Source organism: Armigeres subalbatus, chromosome 2 (genome assembly GCF_024139115.2).
Source record: "Armigeres subalbatus isolate Guangzhou_Male chromosome 2, GZ_Asu_2, whole genome shotgun sequence".
NCBI classification, from domain to species: domain Eukaryota; kingdom Metazoa; phylum Arthropoda; class Insecta; order Diptera; family Culicidae; genus Armigeres; species Armigeres subalbatus.
This window is the reverse complement of record NC_085140.1, coordinates 110,247,382-110,264,396: the sequence shown is the minus strand read 5'-3', so window position 1 is coordinate 110,264,396 and position 17,015 is coordinate 110,247,382. Positions and strand designations below refer to the sequence as shown.

At 44.4% G+C, this 17,015-nt stretch overlaps 3 protein-coding genes across 3 annotated transcripts; all 3 read right to left on the bottom strand.

Annotated features, from left to right (window-relative positions):
• Positions 1-3,911: 3,911 nt before the first annotated feature.
• On the bottom strand, positions 3,912-5,452 carry LOC134209150 (uncharacterized protein K02A2.6-like). Its single transcript, XM_062685131.1, has 2 exons — positions 5,372-5,452; positions 3,912-5,312 (listed from the first exon to the last, which is right to left on the bottom strand). Exons 1-2 carry the CDS (start codon positions 5,450-5,452, stop codon positions 3,912-3,914), a joined length of 1,482 nt encoding a protein of 493 aa, XP_062541115.1.
• A 212-nt stretch (positions 5,453-5,664) lies between these two features.
• Positions 5,665-8,158, bottom strand: LOC134209149 (uncharacterized protein K02A2.6-like). Its single transcript, XM_062685130.1, has 3 exons — positions 7,568-8,158; positions 5,774-7,117; positions 5,665-5,694 (listed from the first exon to the last, which is right to left on the bottom strand). Exons 1-3 carry the CDS (start codon positions 8,156-8,158, stop codon positions 5,665-5,667), a joined length of 1,965 nt encoding a protein of 654 aa, XP_062541114.1.
• A 6,351-nt stretch (positions 8,159-14,509) lies between these two features.
• Positions 14,510-16,365, bottom strand: LOC134214936 (skin secretory protein xP2-like). The gene is made up of 2 exons (XM_062694211.1): positions 16,230-16,365; positions 14,510-16,164 (listed from the first exon to the last, which is right to left on the bottom strand). Exons 1-2 carry the CDS (start codon positions 16,234-16,236, stop codon positions 15,062-15,064), a joined length of 1,110 nt encoding a protein of 369 aa, XP_062550195.1. The 5' UTR covers positions 16,237-16,365; the 3' UTR covers positions 14,510-15,061.
• Between the last annotated feature and the right edge of the window lie 650 nt (positions 16,366-17,015).

Below are 17,015 nucleotides of genomic sequence, written 5' to 3'. Positions count from 1 at the left end.
CATTTGCCCGGTTTAGAGCTAACGGAGATGATCTTCTTCTTCTTCTTCCCCAATGACATTACATCCCCCACTGGGACATTGCCGCCTCGCAGCTCGATGTTGATTAAGCACTTCCACAGTTATTCACTGCGAGGTTCCTAAGCCAAGTTACCATTTCTGCATTCGTAAATCATGAAGCTATCACGATGATACTTTTATGCCCAGGGAAGTCGAGACAATTTCCAAACCAAAAATTGCCTAGACCGTCACCGGAAACCTAGCCACCCTCAGCATGGTGTTCCTTTGTAGCCGCGCATCTAACCGCACGGCTAAGGAGGGCCCCAGAGATGATAATGCCTTCTTTTAATGAACGCATTTGTCCAATAGAGGCCAAACAGAGGATAATGGTTTAAGGCAAACACAGGTGATAATGCCTTCTTTAGATGAACGCATTTGCCCGATATAAGGCGAACAGAGTTTATAATGCCTTTTTTCAATAAACGCATTTGCGCGGTATAAGGCAAACATAGGAGATAACACCTTCTTTAAATGAATGCGTTGGCCCGGTTTAAGGCGAACAGAGTTGATAATGTCTTCTTTTGATGAACGCAAATACGCCTGATATAAGGCGAACAAAGTTGATAATGCTTTCTTCAAATGAAACTTCTGTCTGTACGATTTATTAAGAAGACGGTGTGTAATAAATAAATTGAACGCGTTAGCCCGGTTTAAGGCAAAAAGAATTGATAATGCCTTCTTTTGATGAACGCATTTGCCCGGTATAGGGCGAACATAGGAGATGATGCCTTCTTTTAATGAACGCATTTGCATCGGTTTAAAGCGAACAGAGTTGAAAATGCTTGCGTTCAAAAAACGCGTTTGTTCGGTATGAGGCGATCAGAAGAGATAGGAGGTGTTAAATGATCGCGTTTGCAAGGTATAACGAAACTATGCCTGTTCCTTGCCATGGGAGGGACAAGCATATTCGACCAACAGAAGAGATTTTCTTATTCTAGGGTCTTGTCATCATGCTCTTCGTGTCACAGTAAGGTTTATTGCCGGCAATTCTCAGAAGCAACTTTTTCTACCCATTTATTCTATTTAAATACATGTTCGTGAGCCGTCTCAAGCCCAGTCGCCGTGGGCTGAAATTTCCTCCAGCTCCCTGCATTGAGCTTCAAAATTCTCACCTCAGCTTAAACAGTCTTCAAAGGTAGCACATGATATGTAATGAGAGTTTTTGGACCGAGAAATATTCGTTCTATACTGCTCGAGTTTGATGAAACGAATCGCGAGTCCAACACGGTGAACCTTGCAAAAGAATCGAAAAATAAATAAGGATCAACGATAAAAATTCTTGTATAAATTGTGTTATTTACTCAACTGGAGTCGCCCTGCTATTGAATAAGTCGTAAAACAAGTAGTAATCATTCACAAAAATTATAAATAAATTTTTATTGATTAAATTTTTTTCACTGAAATAAACTATAAATTCGAAATCAGAACTACTTTGGGGTAATGGCATTAAGGGTAATGGATATATGGGTAGTGTCATAGAGTGGAAAAGATTCCTTCTTTGAATTCAGGAATTTGCTTGGTTTAAGACACGGGAAGATATTTCCCTTCTTTCAAAAGGTGAATCTGCCCGGCAGACGACAAAAGACGATATGATTTCTTCCTGCAATTCAGGTATTCGCTCGGCTTAAGGAAAAGGAAATAATGATCCCTTTTTTTCAAGGATACGTTTGCCCAGCAGAAGCCAGAGAGGATATGACTCTATCTTTCAATTCAAGCATTCGGTTTGCTCTGTTCAATACAAGGGGAGATATGGTCCCTTGCCCTTACAGAAAAAAAATCCAATGTCAATTTAATTTAATGCTGATCTATCTTGCTGGTAGGTCCGTCAATATTTCAAATGGTCCCGTTTTGACAGGAAGCTTCTTTAATCTCAATTTGTCACGCCGTACAGCTCCGTTCCCAGTCTTTGGGTGAGAAAATCAATCTCAATCTCGTGGAATTCGACAACATTTTTTCTCCCCATACCCCTAGCAACTGCAATCGATAAATTTTATGTCGTTCTGTTGATTGCCCTATTCAAATTAATTCATGAAAAAATGTTACTTAGGTCCTTTTGAAAAGTTAAGCGAGAAATATTGAGTCCCTGTTCTCAAGCGTTCTACAGTCAAACTTTCATGAGTCGATATTGAAGGGACCATCGACTCATGGAATAGAAAATCTTTGGAAAGCTCTTTAGAGGGACCATCACAGTAACCCAGAAAATATTTTTTTAATTTGACATACCTAATTTGTTTCCATGAGTCGATATCGAGTTATAGAACATCGACTCATGTAGATTTAACTACCTATATATTGGGGTTTACTTTTTGAGTAAACTGAGTGAACTGCCATTTCTGTGGTAGACAGCTCGTAATAACAGAACTTGCATCACCCCCATTCTAACTACCTCCAACGGGGGTGACAATGTGCCTGGTGGGTGCGATTGGGCTAACGCTCTCATCAGCAGTCTGCAGGTCATGTAACTAAATCGTTCAAAACGGTTCTTTATATGTTAGTTTACTTGTCATTAGATGCAATTTTTCTGTTATAAAGACAGCCTAAGTTGTTGAAAAAGTGGTTTTTTGTCACCTTCATTTTGCCCATTGTCACTCCCGATGATTCGTTGGATGGCAGATTTCGTCCAATGGCTGTCATCGTAGGCAACACACTAGTGATAGACTCCAGTGCGGCTAAGTTGAGTCACATAGGAGTTAGTGCAATGAAATCAAGTTGAAATGTGCTGCTAGGCACGGATGTTCTGATACACGACATTATATTATTAACTAATACACCTGATGGTTCTGGGAACACTGTTGAGGGTCAGTTGCACTGCCCGTCAATTAAGCTGTCATGATGACATTGTTAGAAGAGGAGAAAAGAGAAAAACGTTAGAGATATGCGGGGTATTGTCTGACTAAAAATACATATTCCAAGTGAGCACGAGCTAATTGAATTACTCTATCATTGGACTTCATGCTAAAAGCGCTTTCTAAAGTGCTAGTTGATTATATTTCATGCAAAAAGTAAGTTTCATTCTAAATTGTTAAACTTAACCTAACTTATACTAAATCATGCAGGAAGAAATTAGTTCTAAAACCCAAACGAATTGTCCGTCAAAATACGAAGCAAAACGATATTTTGTAAGTAAAACTACACTTATGAACTATGAATAAACCTAACAAAAATAAACTTACCGCTAAAGTCTATATTACACCATAAACTGGTGTTCATATTTACTTGAAGAAAATCGACCCGTGAGACAGTTCGACTAGTGGGAACAAACTTTAGAAAATATCTACAAAATTACCATGGATAGTGCGCCTAACGGTACGAATACCCCGAAAACTCCCGTCGTCCCCGGGCAGTCCAGTTGCGTCAACTTCGATCGTCCGGATCGTGCAGGCGACTTAGTGCAGTGTGACACCTGTGACTCGTGGTGGCACCAAACGTGTGCGGGGGTTACAAGCTCAGTAGCAGAGCACGCGTGGAGCTTCATCGAGGTAAGCAGTAAGCAGACAACGTCATCCGTAAGGTCCGCACGGGTTGCTTTGCAGTTTGAGAAATTGAAGGAGCAAATGGATATGGAGAGGAGATTTTTTGGAAGAAAAATATAAACTTCTGGAGGCCGAATGTGACGCCCGGGAGGAGACTGCGAGTTGCCGGTCAAAAATTAGTAAACACGCTAACATCGACAAGGTAAGTGATGTATTCTTCTACTTGCAGGAAATTGAATACAATTTGTAGAGAATTAACAATTACATTTATTCTTGTTGACGGTTACACATCGAATCAATTTTCTTTTCCCCTCATCGCAGTCAGTGATTGCTACGATTCAAAATTACATATTTAATTGCTGGGATGGAACATCTCCCCCCTTAAGCCATCCAATATGGTTCGAACCTAGCTGGTACCCGGATCTGCCGTCGTTCCCTTACAGGAGTCGAAACTGATACAGGATGTTGTTGAGGTTGTTCTTCATCGCTACTTTCTGAAAAATATTCGGACTCGTCTGATCCTATTTCAAGGATAGGCGGATCAGCGTCTGCGGGCAACGGATTCTCTGCAATTGTTGGCAGTACCGGCGAAGATACATCTAATCCAAATCCGTCGAAGAATATTGATAGAGGACTTATACGTTGATTTAGAACAGGATCAGGAACAGATTCGACCGCACGATGCTTGAGTTGATTGCCGTGCGAACGAATGAGCCGTTGCTTATCTTCTAGGAGCACGTTATAATTCACCTTTCCAATGCGCTCGATTATCGTGGCGGCCTGCCACTGCCAAGAATTTCCTTGGTGAACTTGAGCATAAACTTTATCACCGGTTAAAAATTGCCTTGCAACTGCTCCGTGTTTCTTGTTAAAACGCTCGTTTTGCCTTTTCAATTGAGATTGTAGATCTGTTGTTGAATGGTTTGGTGGTAGTATCATCGATGAAACTGTACGGATCCGTCGTCCAAACATCACTTCGGCAGGAGATTTTTCACCGAGGCCAGTGTTTGGAGTTGATCGATAAACTTGCAAAAACGTCTGTAGTGCTTCCTCCAATGTTTCTCCCCCCGAACGAATTTTTCGAAGGGTGCGCTTAAGGGTGTCCACGAATCGTTCCGCCAATCCATTTGACTGTGGGTGGAACGGTGCAGTGCGAACGTGGCGGATGCCAAGCCTTTCACAGAATGCATTGAACTCATGACTGGTGAACTGGGTTCCATTATCCGAAACGATGGTTTCTGGTAATCCAAAGGGTGAAAATGATTGAGTGAGTAGTTTTATTGTTGTTTTGGTCGTAGTAGTTTTTGTTGCGTACACTTCAGGCCACTTGGTGTACGGGTCGACTACCACCAGAAAAAATACGCCATCCACTGGTCCTGCATAGTCCACATGGATGCGTGACCATGGCTGGTTCGGGACTGGCCATGATTCAAGCGTTGTTTTTACAGGTGATTTTCCAACAGTGCAGCATGGTGTGCAGCGCCGGACGCAATCCTCGATGTCGTTATCGATTCCCGGCCAATAAACGAAACTACGTGCAATTGACTTCATGCGGACCATGCCGGGATGTCCACGATGAAATTGCTTCAAGATCTGCCCTCGAAATTTGCTCGGAACGACAACCCTATCGTGGAACAATATACATCCATCGACATTGGTGAGGGATTCCCGCCTGCTAAAGTATGAGCGGACATCTGGATTTGTGATTGACCTTGCATCGTTTGGCCAACCCTCACGAATGAACTTTAGCACCGCTTGTAGTGCTTTATCTGCTTTGTCTCTCTTTGAATGGCTGCAAATGAGACTGGTACCTGATCGATAGTGTCCTGGATTATGCTTACCAAATCTTCTTCCAAGGAAATCGCTGCTACGATGTAATCTTCATCTGGTTGCTTGGAACGGTCGATCAATCTAGACAACATGTCGGCGCATCCGAAGTCGTTTGTTGACACGTGACGGATATTGAAATCATAATTGAGGAGCATCAGAGCCCATCGCTGAAGACGATTTGCTGTATGTAAGGGAATGCCCTTCTTCGAACCAAAAATGGATAAAAGTGGTTTGTGGTCCGTGAGAAGAGTGAATCGCCGCCCCAGAAGGTATTTGTGAAATTTCGTTACGCCATAAATAAGAGCTAAAGCTTCTTTTTCTGGTTGGCCGTATCCTTGTTCCGCAGGTGTAAGGGATCTTGATGCATGTTGGATTGCCTTCAGGTGTCCGTTAGGAAATTCATGGAAGATTACTGCACCGATGCCCGTGCTTGAAGCGTCCGCTGCTACGATGATTGGTAGTTTTGGATCATAGTGCGTCAGCAACATATCGGACTGCAGAACTTGCTTGAATCGTTCAAAAGATTTTTGACAATCGGAATTCCACTGCCATTTCGCATTTTTCTTGAGTAGCATGTCGAGCGGATGCCGTAGCTCATGGATGTTGCGAACGAATCTGCCGTAGAAGTTTACGGCTCCTAGAAACGATCGCAGCTCGGATACGTTGGTTGGTGCAGGAATGGAGGCGATGGCTTGGATCTTCTCTGGATCCGGACGAATGCCGTTGCGATCGGCGATGTGACCTAAGTAGCTGATTTCTGTTTGAAAGAACCGGCATTTTTCAAGCTTGACGTGGAATCCATATTCTTCCAGACGCTGCAATAGCATGTCTAACGACGCCTTGTGAGCTTCGTAATTTGGACCAAATACTATAGCATCGTCTATAGACGTTCTAACACCGGGAATGTCAGCAATCATGCTATCGACTAATCTTTGAAACGCCCCAGGTGCCGACTTCACCCCTGGTGCCAGGCGGTTGAACTGAAAGAGTCCTCTATGTGTGTTTATGGTGAGAAGCTTTTTTGATTCTTCATCTACTTCCACCTGCAGGTACGCGTCGGAGAGATCGATGATGCTGAATACGACGCTTCCATTGAGCTGGGCAAAAATTTCCTCCGGCGTAGGTAGAGGGTAGTGGTTGCCCTCCAGCGCTTCGTTGAGTCCGGTGGAATAATCCGCACAGATACGAACTTTACCGTTTGGCTTGCGTACTGCTACAATCGGAGCGGCCCACTCCGAGAAATCGATCGGCGTGATGATTCCTAGGGACTGAAGACGGGTCAGCTCTTCATCCACCAGTGATATCGTGTTGAACGGAACTGGTCGCTTCGAACAGAAAACGGGCTTAGCGTTAGGCTTGAGGAATAGCTTTACCTTTGTTTTATTGCAGTGACCCAACGATTGATTGAAAACCGCCGGATGTTCGGCTTGAAGCTGAGCTGTTACTTCATCGGAACACGGTGTGGAGACTGTTGCAACTTGGTTGCAGAGCTTATCGAAGGGAATTGACCACAGGTTGAATGTGTCAATCCAATCAATGCCCAGAACGTTGAGATCCGGTGATGACGTCACGAAACACTGGCCAACTACAACTACGTTTGACCATACCGTTGAGAGTGATTTTGCAATTAAATTCGCCTTTGAGAGCGAGTGATCCGCCGGATGCGTTGGATGCTTGAACTGATGGTGGATAAAGCTTTGGTCGTCCAAGTTGTTGCCACGTTGTCTTGGAAATAACTGTGATATCACTTGCTGAATCTAGTTGGAGCGAAATAGCGACGTCGTTGATGATGATAGTCACATACTTGCGCTTGCGAGTGGTGTTTGCGATGTGATTTACGAAAATTCCTCTAGATTGTGATTTGAAACCCGTCTTCTTCTTCTGAAACTGCTTCTTTTCTCGGGATTGAGTTGAACAGTCTCTTGAAGACTTTTTCATGCAGTCACAGTAGCCTTCTTTATGACCTACGCGATTGCACACCTTGCAGAGATGGTCAGAAAACGTGCAGTCGCGAACATAGTGCATCTGACCGCACTGCCAGCAGGGTGTACGAGGTCCTGACTTGCTTTCGTTTTTCAGTGGACGTTGCATATTGCTTGGTTTCTTCTCTGAAATTTTGTGGACTTGATGGATGTTCGATCATTGTAGTGTCTGACGAGCCGCTGGAATTCGTCAATTAAAGTTTGAATCGTCACTGGTGCTTGTACCGTTTCACTTTCGATGCGAGAAAGAAGTCTCGCTCTGATGTCTGCGTACCTCGGTGCTTTGAGACCGCAAACGAAAATCAAACACTTGAAATGATCGATTTTTAAATCTTGAAACTCGAATTCCTCACACGCCCTGTTGACTTTGCCTCCGTAACTGATGATATCATCCGATTCGGTTTTCAATAGCTGCAGACACTGGTAGCGCTTGTGAAACACGGACGTCTGCTTGCCGAAGATTTTCTTGTGTGTCGTAACGGTATCGGCAAACGTGACGTCTTTTGGAAGCTTTGGAAGGATGTAGTTGACGTAGCGACTATGAGAAGCAGTGTCCAACTTCCGGAGTAGAAGCCGTACTTTTGCTGCGTCATCAAGATTTCGTGCGTCGCTTTCAAACAAATCCGTATAGCGGGCGAACCATTTTTCAAAAGTGGTGCCATTCTCCGGATCAAAATTGAACTCGCTGATGTTCGTTGACAATGACTCTAATACTTGCTCTGGGTTCGTTGCTTGATGAACGGCTAACCGCTGGAGAAGCTGGGTCATCAGCAGAATCGATTCTTGGAGTTGATCGTTGCTGTTTGTTGTCGCCATCCTTCAGGTTCAGTTCTGGAGCTCTTGAAAATTCCAGAACTTTCCTCGTCGCCAATTGATGTATTCTTCTACTTGCAGGAAATTGAATACAATTTGTAGAGAATTAACAATTACATTTATTCTTGTTGACGGTTACACATCGAATCAATTTTCTTTTCCCCTCATCGCAGTCAGTGATTGCTACGATTCAAAATTACACATTTAATTGCTGGGATGGAACAGTAAGGAAGTGGATTGGTGAGAATGCAGGTCATGTAGAAGGCGCCATAGGTCCAGCTGATGACAACAGAGCGGCCGCCTCGACGCTGCCTCTCACAACACTCAACCAAAGCGAAGCCGTAGCCGTGGATACGACCAACTCCGTGTCAGCGATGAACATAGTCGAATTCCAGACGAGTCCGTTAAAACATCCCGAGATCCCAGTGAGGCAGCAGGAATTGGTAGCAGAGCGACCGATAAGCGTGCCACAAAGCGCGCCACATGCAGCAGGGTTAACTGGTGCCGCTGAAAGTCTTACAGAGCTGCTGCTATATCCGTTACGTCCGAATCCGGAAGCTTCATCGAATCAATCGCTCAAAGCCCCGGGTCCAGCGAAGAACAAAGGAGCGATTCCCAAAGTGCCGAAACCTGTTAACCAGACGCAGTGGGATAAGCGCCCGGATAAAGTATGTAAAAACCTCCCTCAGCGCTCCGTACAACCATCACAAGGTAAGCCACACCAGACTTTACCCTATATTGCCCCTGCTCAACCGAGCAGCGATCATGAAATCTTGCAACAATTAATCCATCAACTGGGAAACATGATCCGGTCACACCCAGAACAGAACCCTCCATGCCATAATGCCTTCTCAGGAGCCTCTAATTCGCTCCCACAACCGAATATAGCTCCGCCTCTCAGAGATGTTCCAATTGCTTCAGAACTCTCGGAAGTGTCAGAATATGTCCCTACACCCTCGCAGTTAGCCGCTCGGCAAGTTATGCCAAGAGACCTCCCCCAGTTTTCAGGCAACCTAGCGGACTGGCCTGCATTAATAAGCAGCTTTAAAAACTCTACACTTGCTTGTGGATACACCAGCGCTGAAAATTTTTCTGTCGATTACAACGCTGTCTGAAAGGCGCGGCCTATGAAGCGGTGCAAAGCCGTCTCCTACTCCCGGAGTCAGTTCCCCATGTCTTGGACACACTTTGCTTGCTTTATGGAAGACCAGAGCTGCTTATTCATGCTCTTCTTGACAACATTCGTTCTGTCCCTGCACCGAAAGGCGATAAATTAGAAACTCTTATCGATTTCGGTATGGCAGTTCAAAATCTTTGCGACCACTTAGAAGCAGCCGGTAAACACGCACATCTATCCAATCTATCCTTGTTAATGGTAATTTACTGATTATGGATCGACTGTACGTTTTAATTTATTTTATTGAACGGCTACTCAGTCTACTGAGTAGCCGTTCAATAAATTAAGTTAATGATAATTTGTCGGGAAACTTCCCGCGCATGTCAAGATGGAATGGGGAACATATCTACGAAACTTTCCGGAAGACAACCTTAAAACGTTTGGCAACTTCATGTCAAATGTGGTGATATCGGCCAGTAAAGTGAAAGTGTACAGTGGTGTTAGTGGCAAAAGTGCATCCGAAGGAACCTTGAAACCTAAACATCGGGGAATGATCAACGCACACTCTGGCGGAACAGGGGAGGTGCGGCTAAAAGAAATGCTGTGCTACGCGTGTAGGAAACCAGGACATCAACTACAGGAATGTGGAAGGTTTAAGTCGTTAACAGTGAATGATCGTTGAAAATGTGTTCAGACTAACGGGCTGTTCCGAAATTGTCTATGTGGTCACGGAAGAAGAGGTTGCAGGCGCACAATCAGTTGTGGATTGAACGGGTGTCAATACCGTCACCATCCTCTACTTCACTCAGTGAGAACTGACACTTCTCTCGGCCGTTCACCACAAATAGCATACGGCGAGAACCACACTCACCGACAGATGGATCAACAGGTTTTCTTCCGGATCATTCCGGTTACTCTCTTTGGAGTGCCGACGTCAACACATTTGCGTTCTTGGACGATGGGTCCGAGCTGACGTTAATTGAGGAGCAACTGGTGGAGCAACTTGGTGATGGCGGTGAAAACCGGCCAGTGTGCCTTATGTGGACAGGCAATGTAACCCGTATGGAATCAGGATCCCAGCAGTTGTCTTTGTCGATAGCTGCGACAGGCGGTCTCTCTTCCGAAACAAACAGTCCTGTACGACGAACTAGGAGAGAGGTACAATCATCTTCGTGGGCTGCCAATAGCGAGCTATGTAGATATCGTTCCTCGGATTCTCATAGGAGTGAACGATCTGAACTTGATTCTGCCATTAAAAGTAAAGGAAGGTAATCGTGGTGAACCAGTTGCGGCAAAAACAAGATTGGGTTAGTGTGTATACGGAGGACATGCAGAACGGACCGTAGCCCGACCACTAATCTTCCACATGTGTGGGAGTACCAGCGATGAAGATCTGCACAACACGGTGAAACCATACTTCGCAATGGAGAAAGTCGTCACAACATTGAAGGTAGAAATGTTTTCAGAAGAAGAGAAACGCGCGCAACGGATTTTGGAGGAAACAACCATTAGAAACGGAAACCGATTCGAGACGGGGCTACTATGGAAATGTGATCAAATCCAGTTACCAGACAGTTTCCCCAAGGCTCTGCGTCGGTTACAGTGCCTTGAGAAGCGGATGAATAGAGATCCTAAGTTGCAGGACAACCTTCAACGCCAGATACTAGAATACCAGCAAAAGGCCACAGAAGCAGAACTATCAAACGCAGAGAGAGATAGGATTTGGTATCTACCCCTGGTAGTGGTAGAGTAGTAGAACCGGAAAAGGTCCACTTGGTATGGGACGCAGCAGCAAAAGTGAGAGGTATAGCTCTGAACTCGCTATTATTTAAAGGACCAGATCAGCTGACATCGTTACCAGCCGTTCTGATGCGTTTCAGACCCAAACTGCCTGTAGCAGTTTCGGCGGACATACGCGAAATGTTCCATCAAATACGTATCCGTGCGAAAGATCGTCACTCATTAAGGTTTCTCTGGCGGAATAACCCTATAGACATGCCAGGAATCTATGTTATGGACGTGGCTATCTTCGGAGCAACGTGTTCTCCAGCATCCGCTCAGTTCGTGAAAAAAAAAGAATGCGAAAGAGTTTGAAGACCAGTATCCGCGAGCAGTTGAAAGTATCGTTAACAACCACTACGTTGATGACTCGTTGGAGAGCTACAGTAGTGTGGCCGAAGCCATACGCGTGTCGGAAGAAATGCGGATGATTCATCAAAACGGAGGTTTCGAGTTGAGGAACTGGCTGTCGAACAAGGGAGAAGTGCTGCGTAGTCTAGGTGAAACAAAGCCATCCGTTGATAAGAACATCGGTCCAGACAATAAGGAGTTTGAACGTATACTGGGGTTGCTGTGGATGACCAAGAAAGATGAACTTTGCTTAGCTACATCAGTACAAGAACCAATTCAAAAATTAATCGATGAGGTGAAAAGACCCACGAAAAGGCAAGTGTTGAATATAGTTTCAGTAACTTAAACTAAATGATAACAAAATTCCAATCATTTAGTTTAAGTTACTGCAACTAGCGCTCTAACTCCGTTATTAGTTGAATTCTAATAACGAACCATTAGGCCAAGTTGTAGAAAAACCTTCGCACTAGAAGTCCACCATACAACATATTTTGAAATTCAGCTTCTGTAATGAGTCATTGACAAACTACTAAATGATCGAACGCAAATTACTGAATGATCGTTAACATCCTTGAAGTACTTAATTAGTTTCTTTGATCCTCTGGGCTTGTGGAGTTTTTTTTTGTTCACGGAAAAGTGTTGTTGCAAGATATCTGGCGGAATGGAACACAATGGGATGAACAAATTACTGATGCAGCATTTAAGCGCTGGAAAAAGTGGACAGGCTTGATCCCAATCATCAGCGAGAACCGGATTCCTCGATGCTACTTTGAGAACGTGACCATAAAGCACTATCAGAAGCTTCAGCTGCACACGTTCGTCGACGCCAGTGAGGTGGCCTACGCAGCTGTATCCTATTTCCGTATAACGAATCCGGACGGGGTGGTGGAATGCAATCTAGTTGCGGCAAAGACTAAGGTCGCGTAGGCGAGTTGCTGACAGCATCCGAAGTTCGGGAATGGCAATGGGTGCCATCAAAACTTAATCCTGCAGATTTGGCCACTAAATGGGGAAAGGGTTACGCTCAAGATGTGAATGGCGCTTGGTTCAGCGGACCAGAATACCTGAAGAATCCGGAATCTGAATGGCCAAAACAGAAAACCACTTTGCTGTCTACAGCTGAAGATCTGCGTCCATGTCATGCGCATCACATAGTGACTATGCCAGTTATGATATTTCAGTTGGAGCGATTTTCTCGCTTGCCGCGGCTAATTAGGTCGGCGGCATACATCTATCGCAGCATCATTAGTTGGAGGCGAAGGCCAAAGGGTGAAGAATCGATCACCGGGTACTTGAAGTCGGAAGAACAGCAAAATGGTTTACGGACGATTATCCGCCTAACGCAATGGCAAGCTTTCCCGGATGAAATGGTTCTCCTCACGCGAAATCACCAATGTTGGATGAATTCGGGATACTCAGAATTGATGGACGCATCACAGCAGCTTCGAACGTAACTGAGAGTACCAAGTTTCCTATCATTCTTCCCAAGAAACATCGATTCACCTTTCTTCTACTGAACGATTACCATCGAAAATTTCGCCATTGTAACATGGAAACCGTGGTAAATGAGGTGCGCCAACAATACTACGTACCTCAACTAAGGGTTGCAGTAAAACAGGTCACAAAAGCCTGTCAATGGTGTAGAATCTATAAAGCAAAACCGAATATGCCAAGAATGGCTCCGCTACCGTCGGCACGATTAGCATCGTTCCAGAGGCCATTTACCCACACGGGTCTCGATCTCTTCGGACCATTGTTGGTGAAAATTGGTATGGGTACGGCAAAGCGGTGGGTTGCTGTATTCACCTGCCTTACCATTCGTGCTGTCCATGTTGAGGTTTTGCATCAAAACTATCCGTAGGTTCGTTGTCCGCCGTGGGTCACCAGCGACGATCTACTCCGACAACAGGACCAATTTCCGAGGAGCAAATCTTCTCCTGGAGGAGCAGATTGAACAACTAGCAGCCACCTTCACCAGCACTACAACAAAATGGATCTTCATTCCTCCCGGAAACGAAACGTTAGTAACGCTAGTGGTAGACGCAGAAGCATTAGTGAACCGCCGTCCGCTGACGTACCTGCCGATCACCTCCGAAGAAAGCGAAGCATTGACCCCGAATCATTTTCTGTCGGGCAGTTCCAGCGGAGTACATCAGTCAGCAGATGGCAACGTAGTGGCCATTTTGCGGACATCATGGGATCAAATCCAACTTCACTTAGATACTTTCTGGAGGAGATGGGTAAGAGAGTACCTTCCAGGCGTACGAAGTGGTTTGGAGATATGAAAGCTGTGGCCTCAGGTGACTTAGTGGTGACCATCGACGAGACTACCAGAAATAACTGGGAACGAGGCCGTATACTCGAGTTGATTACGGGGAGAGATGGGAGATGCCGTCAGGCTATAGTTGAAACTGCGAGGGGGTTGATACGAAGGCCTGTGGCTAAGTTGGCAATATTGGAGGTAGATGATGATGGTAAAACTGGACCAAAAGCCAGTGTTATGGGGGTGAGGATGATGGTTCTGGGAACACTGTTGAGGGTTACTTGCTCACGATTCCCGCTGCCCGTCAATTAAGCTGTCATGATGACATTGTTAGAAGAGGAGAAAAGAGAAAAACGTTAGAGATATGCGGGGTATTGTCTGACTAAAAATACATATTCCAAGTGAGCACGAGCTAATTAAATTACTCTATCATTGGACTTCATGCTAAATACGCTTTCTAAAGTGCTAATTGATTATATTTCATGCAAAAAGTAAGTTTCATTCTAAATTGTTAAACTTAACCTAACTTATACTAAATCATGCAGGAAGAAATTAGTTCTAAAACCCAAACGAATTGTCCGTCAAAATACGAAGCAAAACGATATTTTGTAAGTAAAACTACACTTATGAACTATGCATAAACCTAACAGAAATAAACTTACAGCTAAAGTCTATATTACACCATAAACTGGTGTTCATATTTACTTGAAGAAAATCGACCCGTGAGACAGTTCGACTAGTGGGAACAACACCAGTATAGAGAAATATGACTGCAGAAGGCTGCTACAACCTGAAAAATCAGTAGCCAATCAAGTAAAATGGTGAAATGCTGGTGAAAAGTTTATGACCGTTCAATCATTTCTATAACGTGTGTACAAATAGCTTTAAATTTTCAAAAATACTTTATTTAAAAATAATATCGTTTGAATCATTAAATTTTTAGCAGGCGTTTACAGCTTGAGGTAATGTGCACGCAACCTACACGAGTTTAACATTTCCTAATAATTATATTAAGCATTTCGTTTTGACTACCAAGTTTCAGTAAAAATATTCCGTGATTTGCACAGCAAACTGATCGGTAAAATATTTCTATAAAAAACTTGGCTGGCAAAACTTTTTAGTCATTACTTAGCAACCTGGTACGTAGTTGGCTGAAGCACGGTTGAAATTTACAACCGGCGATTTGCACAACCAAAATTGGATGTAACTCAATATGTACGTGAGACTATGCGAATGATTTATAAGATGGTGATATATCCAATAAAGTTGATTTTTTGTTACAAAACTTACATACAAGTTTTGCTTTTATACACATTTTGAATATTTCTTAACTACTTCGGCACTCGGCTATATATCAACTCTACATAACTAAATTTCACTGCCGAACGGAGCGCCCTCACTTCCTGTGAGTCAGTGCCATGATGGCGCGTGTTTTCCTCTTCAGATCCTGAAGCTGACCAATGATTTCATCGATCCTGGGTCCCCAATTGTCCTGCTCTGGTTCAGCTTTCGGTTCGGAGAAATCTACTGATGAATTGTCTCCTGCCTCCTTTGCCGGTGCAGCTCCCTTCGATGATGATTCCGCTTGGCTTCTGGCAAATGCAGCCGATGATGCTGCTCCCCTTACAGGAGCAGGTTCAGCAACCTTGGCAGAGGGAGCTTCAGCTCCTCTCGCCGGGGCAGGCTCTGCTGCCTTGGCAAGGGTTGGCTCCGCTTCCTTCGCAGATGAAGCTTCCGCTCCCCTGGCGGGTGCAGATTCAGCTGCCTTTGCAGAAGGAGCTTCAGCTCCCTTTGCTGGAGCGGGTTCAGCTCCCTTTGCTGGAGCGGGCTCAGCATTCTTTGCTGGAGCAGGTTCGGCGCTTCTTACCAAGGCAGGCTCAGCACCTTTCACTGGGGATGATTCAGCTGGCTTTGCAAGAGATGGCTCAGCTGCTTTCGCAGGGGAAGCATCTGCTCCCCTAGCGGACGATGGTTCAGCGCCCTTGGCGGGGACAGCTTCAGCTACTGGTTTTGAGCTTAAGTTTCGCTTTGGAGGCTCGACAGGAGCTGGCTCGTCGCCTTGCATGTCTTCATCCGAGAACTGAGCTCTGACGGGTGCTTGAGAAGTCGCATTTTTCGATTCAGCGACCTTTCCAGAACTCTGCGGCCGAGGAATAACTTGCACAGCTCCCACAATTGGTTCCCTTTGTGGCTCTTCCTTCGGCTTCTTATCGACCTTGACAGCAGGGGCAGGTGGTGCAGCTTCGCTGGTCTGATTCTTCGGCTGATCCTTGGGAGCAGTTGCATTGGAAGCTGGCGGCGGAGATTCTCTTACTAGTGCCGGCACAGCCGGGACGCTATCCTTAGAATCCTTGGCGTCCTTCACATCTTTGGCATCCTTGAGAACTGCTGGTTGCCTCTGTACTTCGGGGACTGGGGCATCAGCACGGGTCTGATTGGCTGGCTTGGCCAAAGCAACACTGGCGAGCATCGCCAGGACCAATATGGCACACTTCATACCTGTAATTAAAATAAATGATAAAAGTGTGTATTGATTTGAAAAAAAAGTGTTAAAGCGAGCTTACCGTTCATGGTTGCCGTTATTTGACCTAGAGCCTTCGATAGAATGGTGTCTGTTCGATGGTTTCGGCCTGATTTTATACTATGAGCCAGCGCGATCGCAGCTTATCGGAGGGAACGTGCTCCAGCGGTGGTTGGATACAGGCAATAAAATTCCTTCACGTAGGAGATTTTTGAGTTTGACAAGATCTTTGTCTAATGATTCAGAGAAGATTCTATGTTCGAGATCTCTGATGAGGAATATTTCATCAACAATGTGCACCAGGTTATTCCGTATTCGAGTATATGAGGTACAACAATATATTTCTCAAGACATAATATTTACACAGTAATTCTATATAGTGATGAAGAGTAACAAACACGATTATCGCTTTTCTGAGAAAAAATAATTATCAAATGACCAACGAAGACCCTCTGATAATGGTTTCAAAAATACACTTCAAGCGTATCATATTTAGTTCCAATAATAAGTTGTTAAAGCAAAATAATTGTTAAGATTTGGACAAAACGATTTTACGAGCTAACAAAATTGATGGTAGTTGATTACCAGCTCCTAATAAAAGCTTCATATAAAAGGAATCTTACAATAATCTGAAAACAAAGCTCCACAGTGAAAACGCATCGAAATGGTTAGTAGATCCAACGCTAAATGAAGTCTTTTTCAACAGTATGGGACAGCATGTAAGCGGGCTAAATGTTTATGGGCGATATGTTTTATCGTCTGGATTGCTTAAAAACGCACGTAGGGTAAATGCAACAACTTGTGTTATTTAGTGATAAGTAAAATTTTC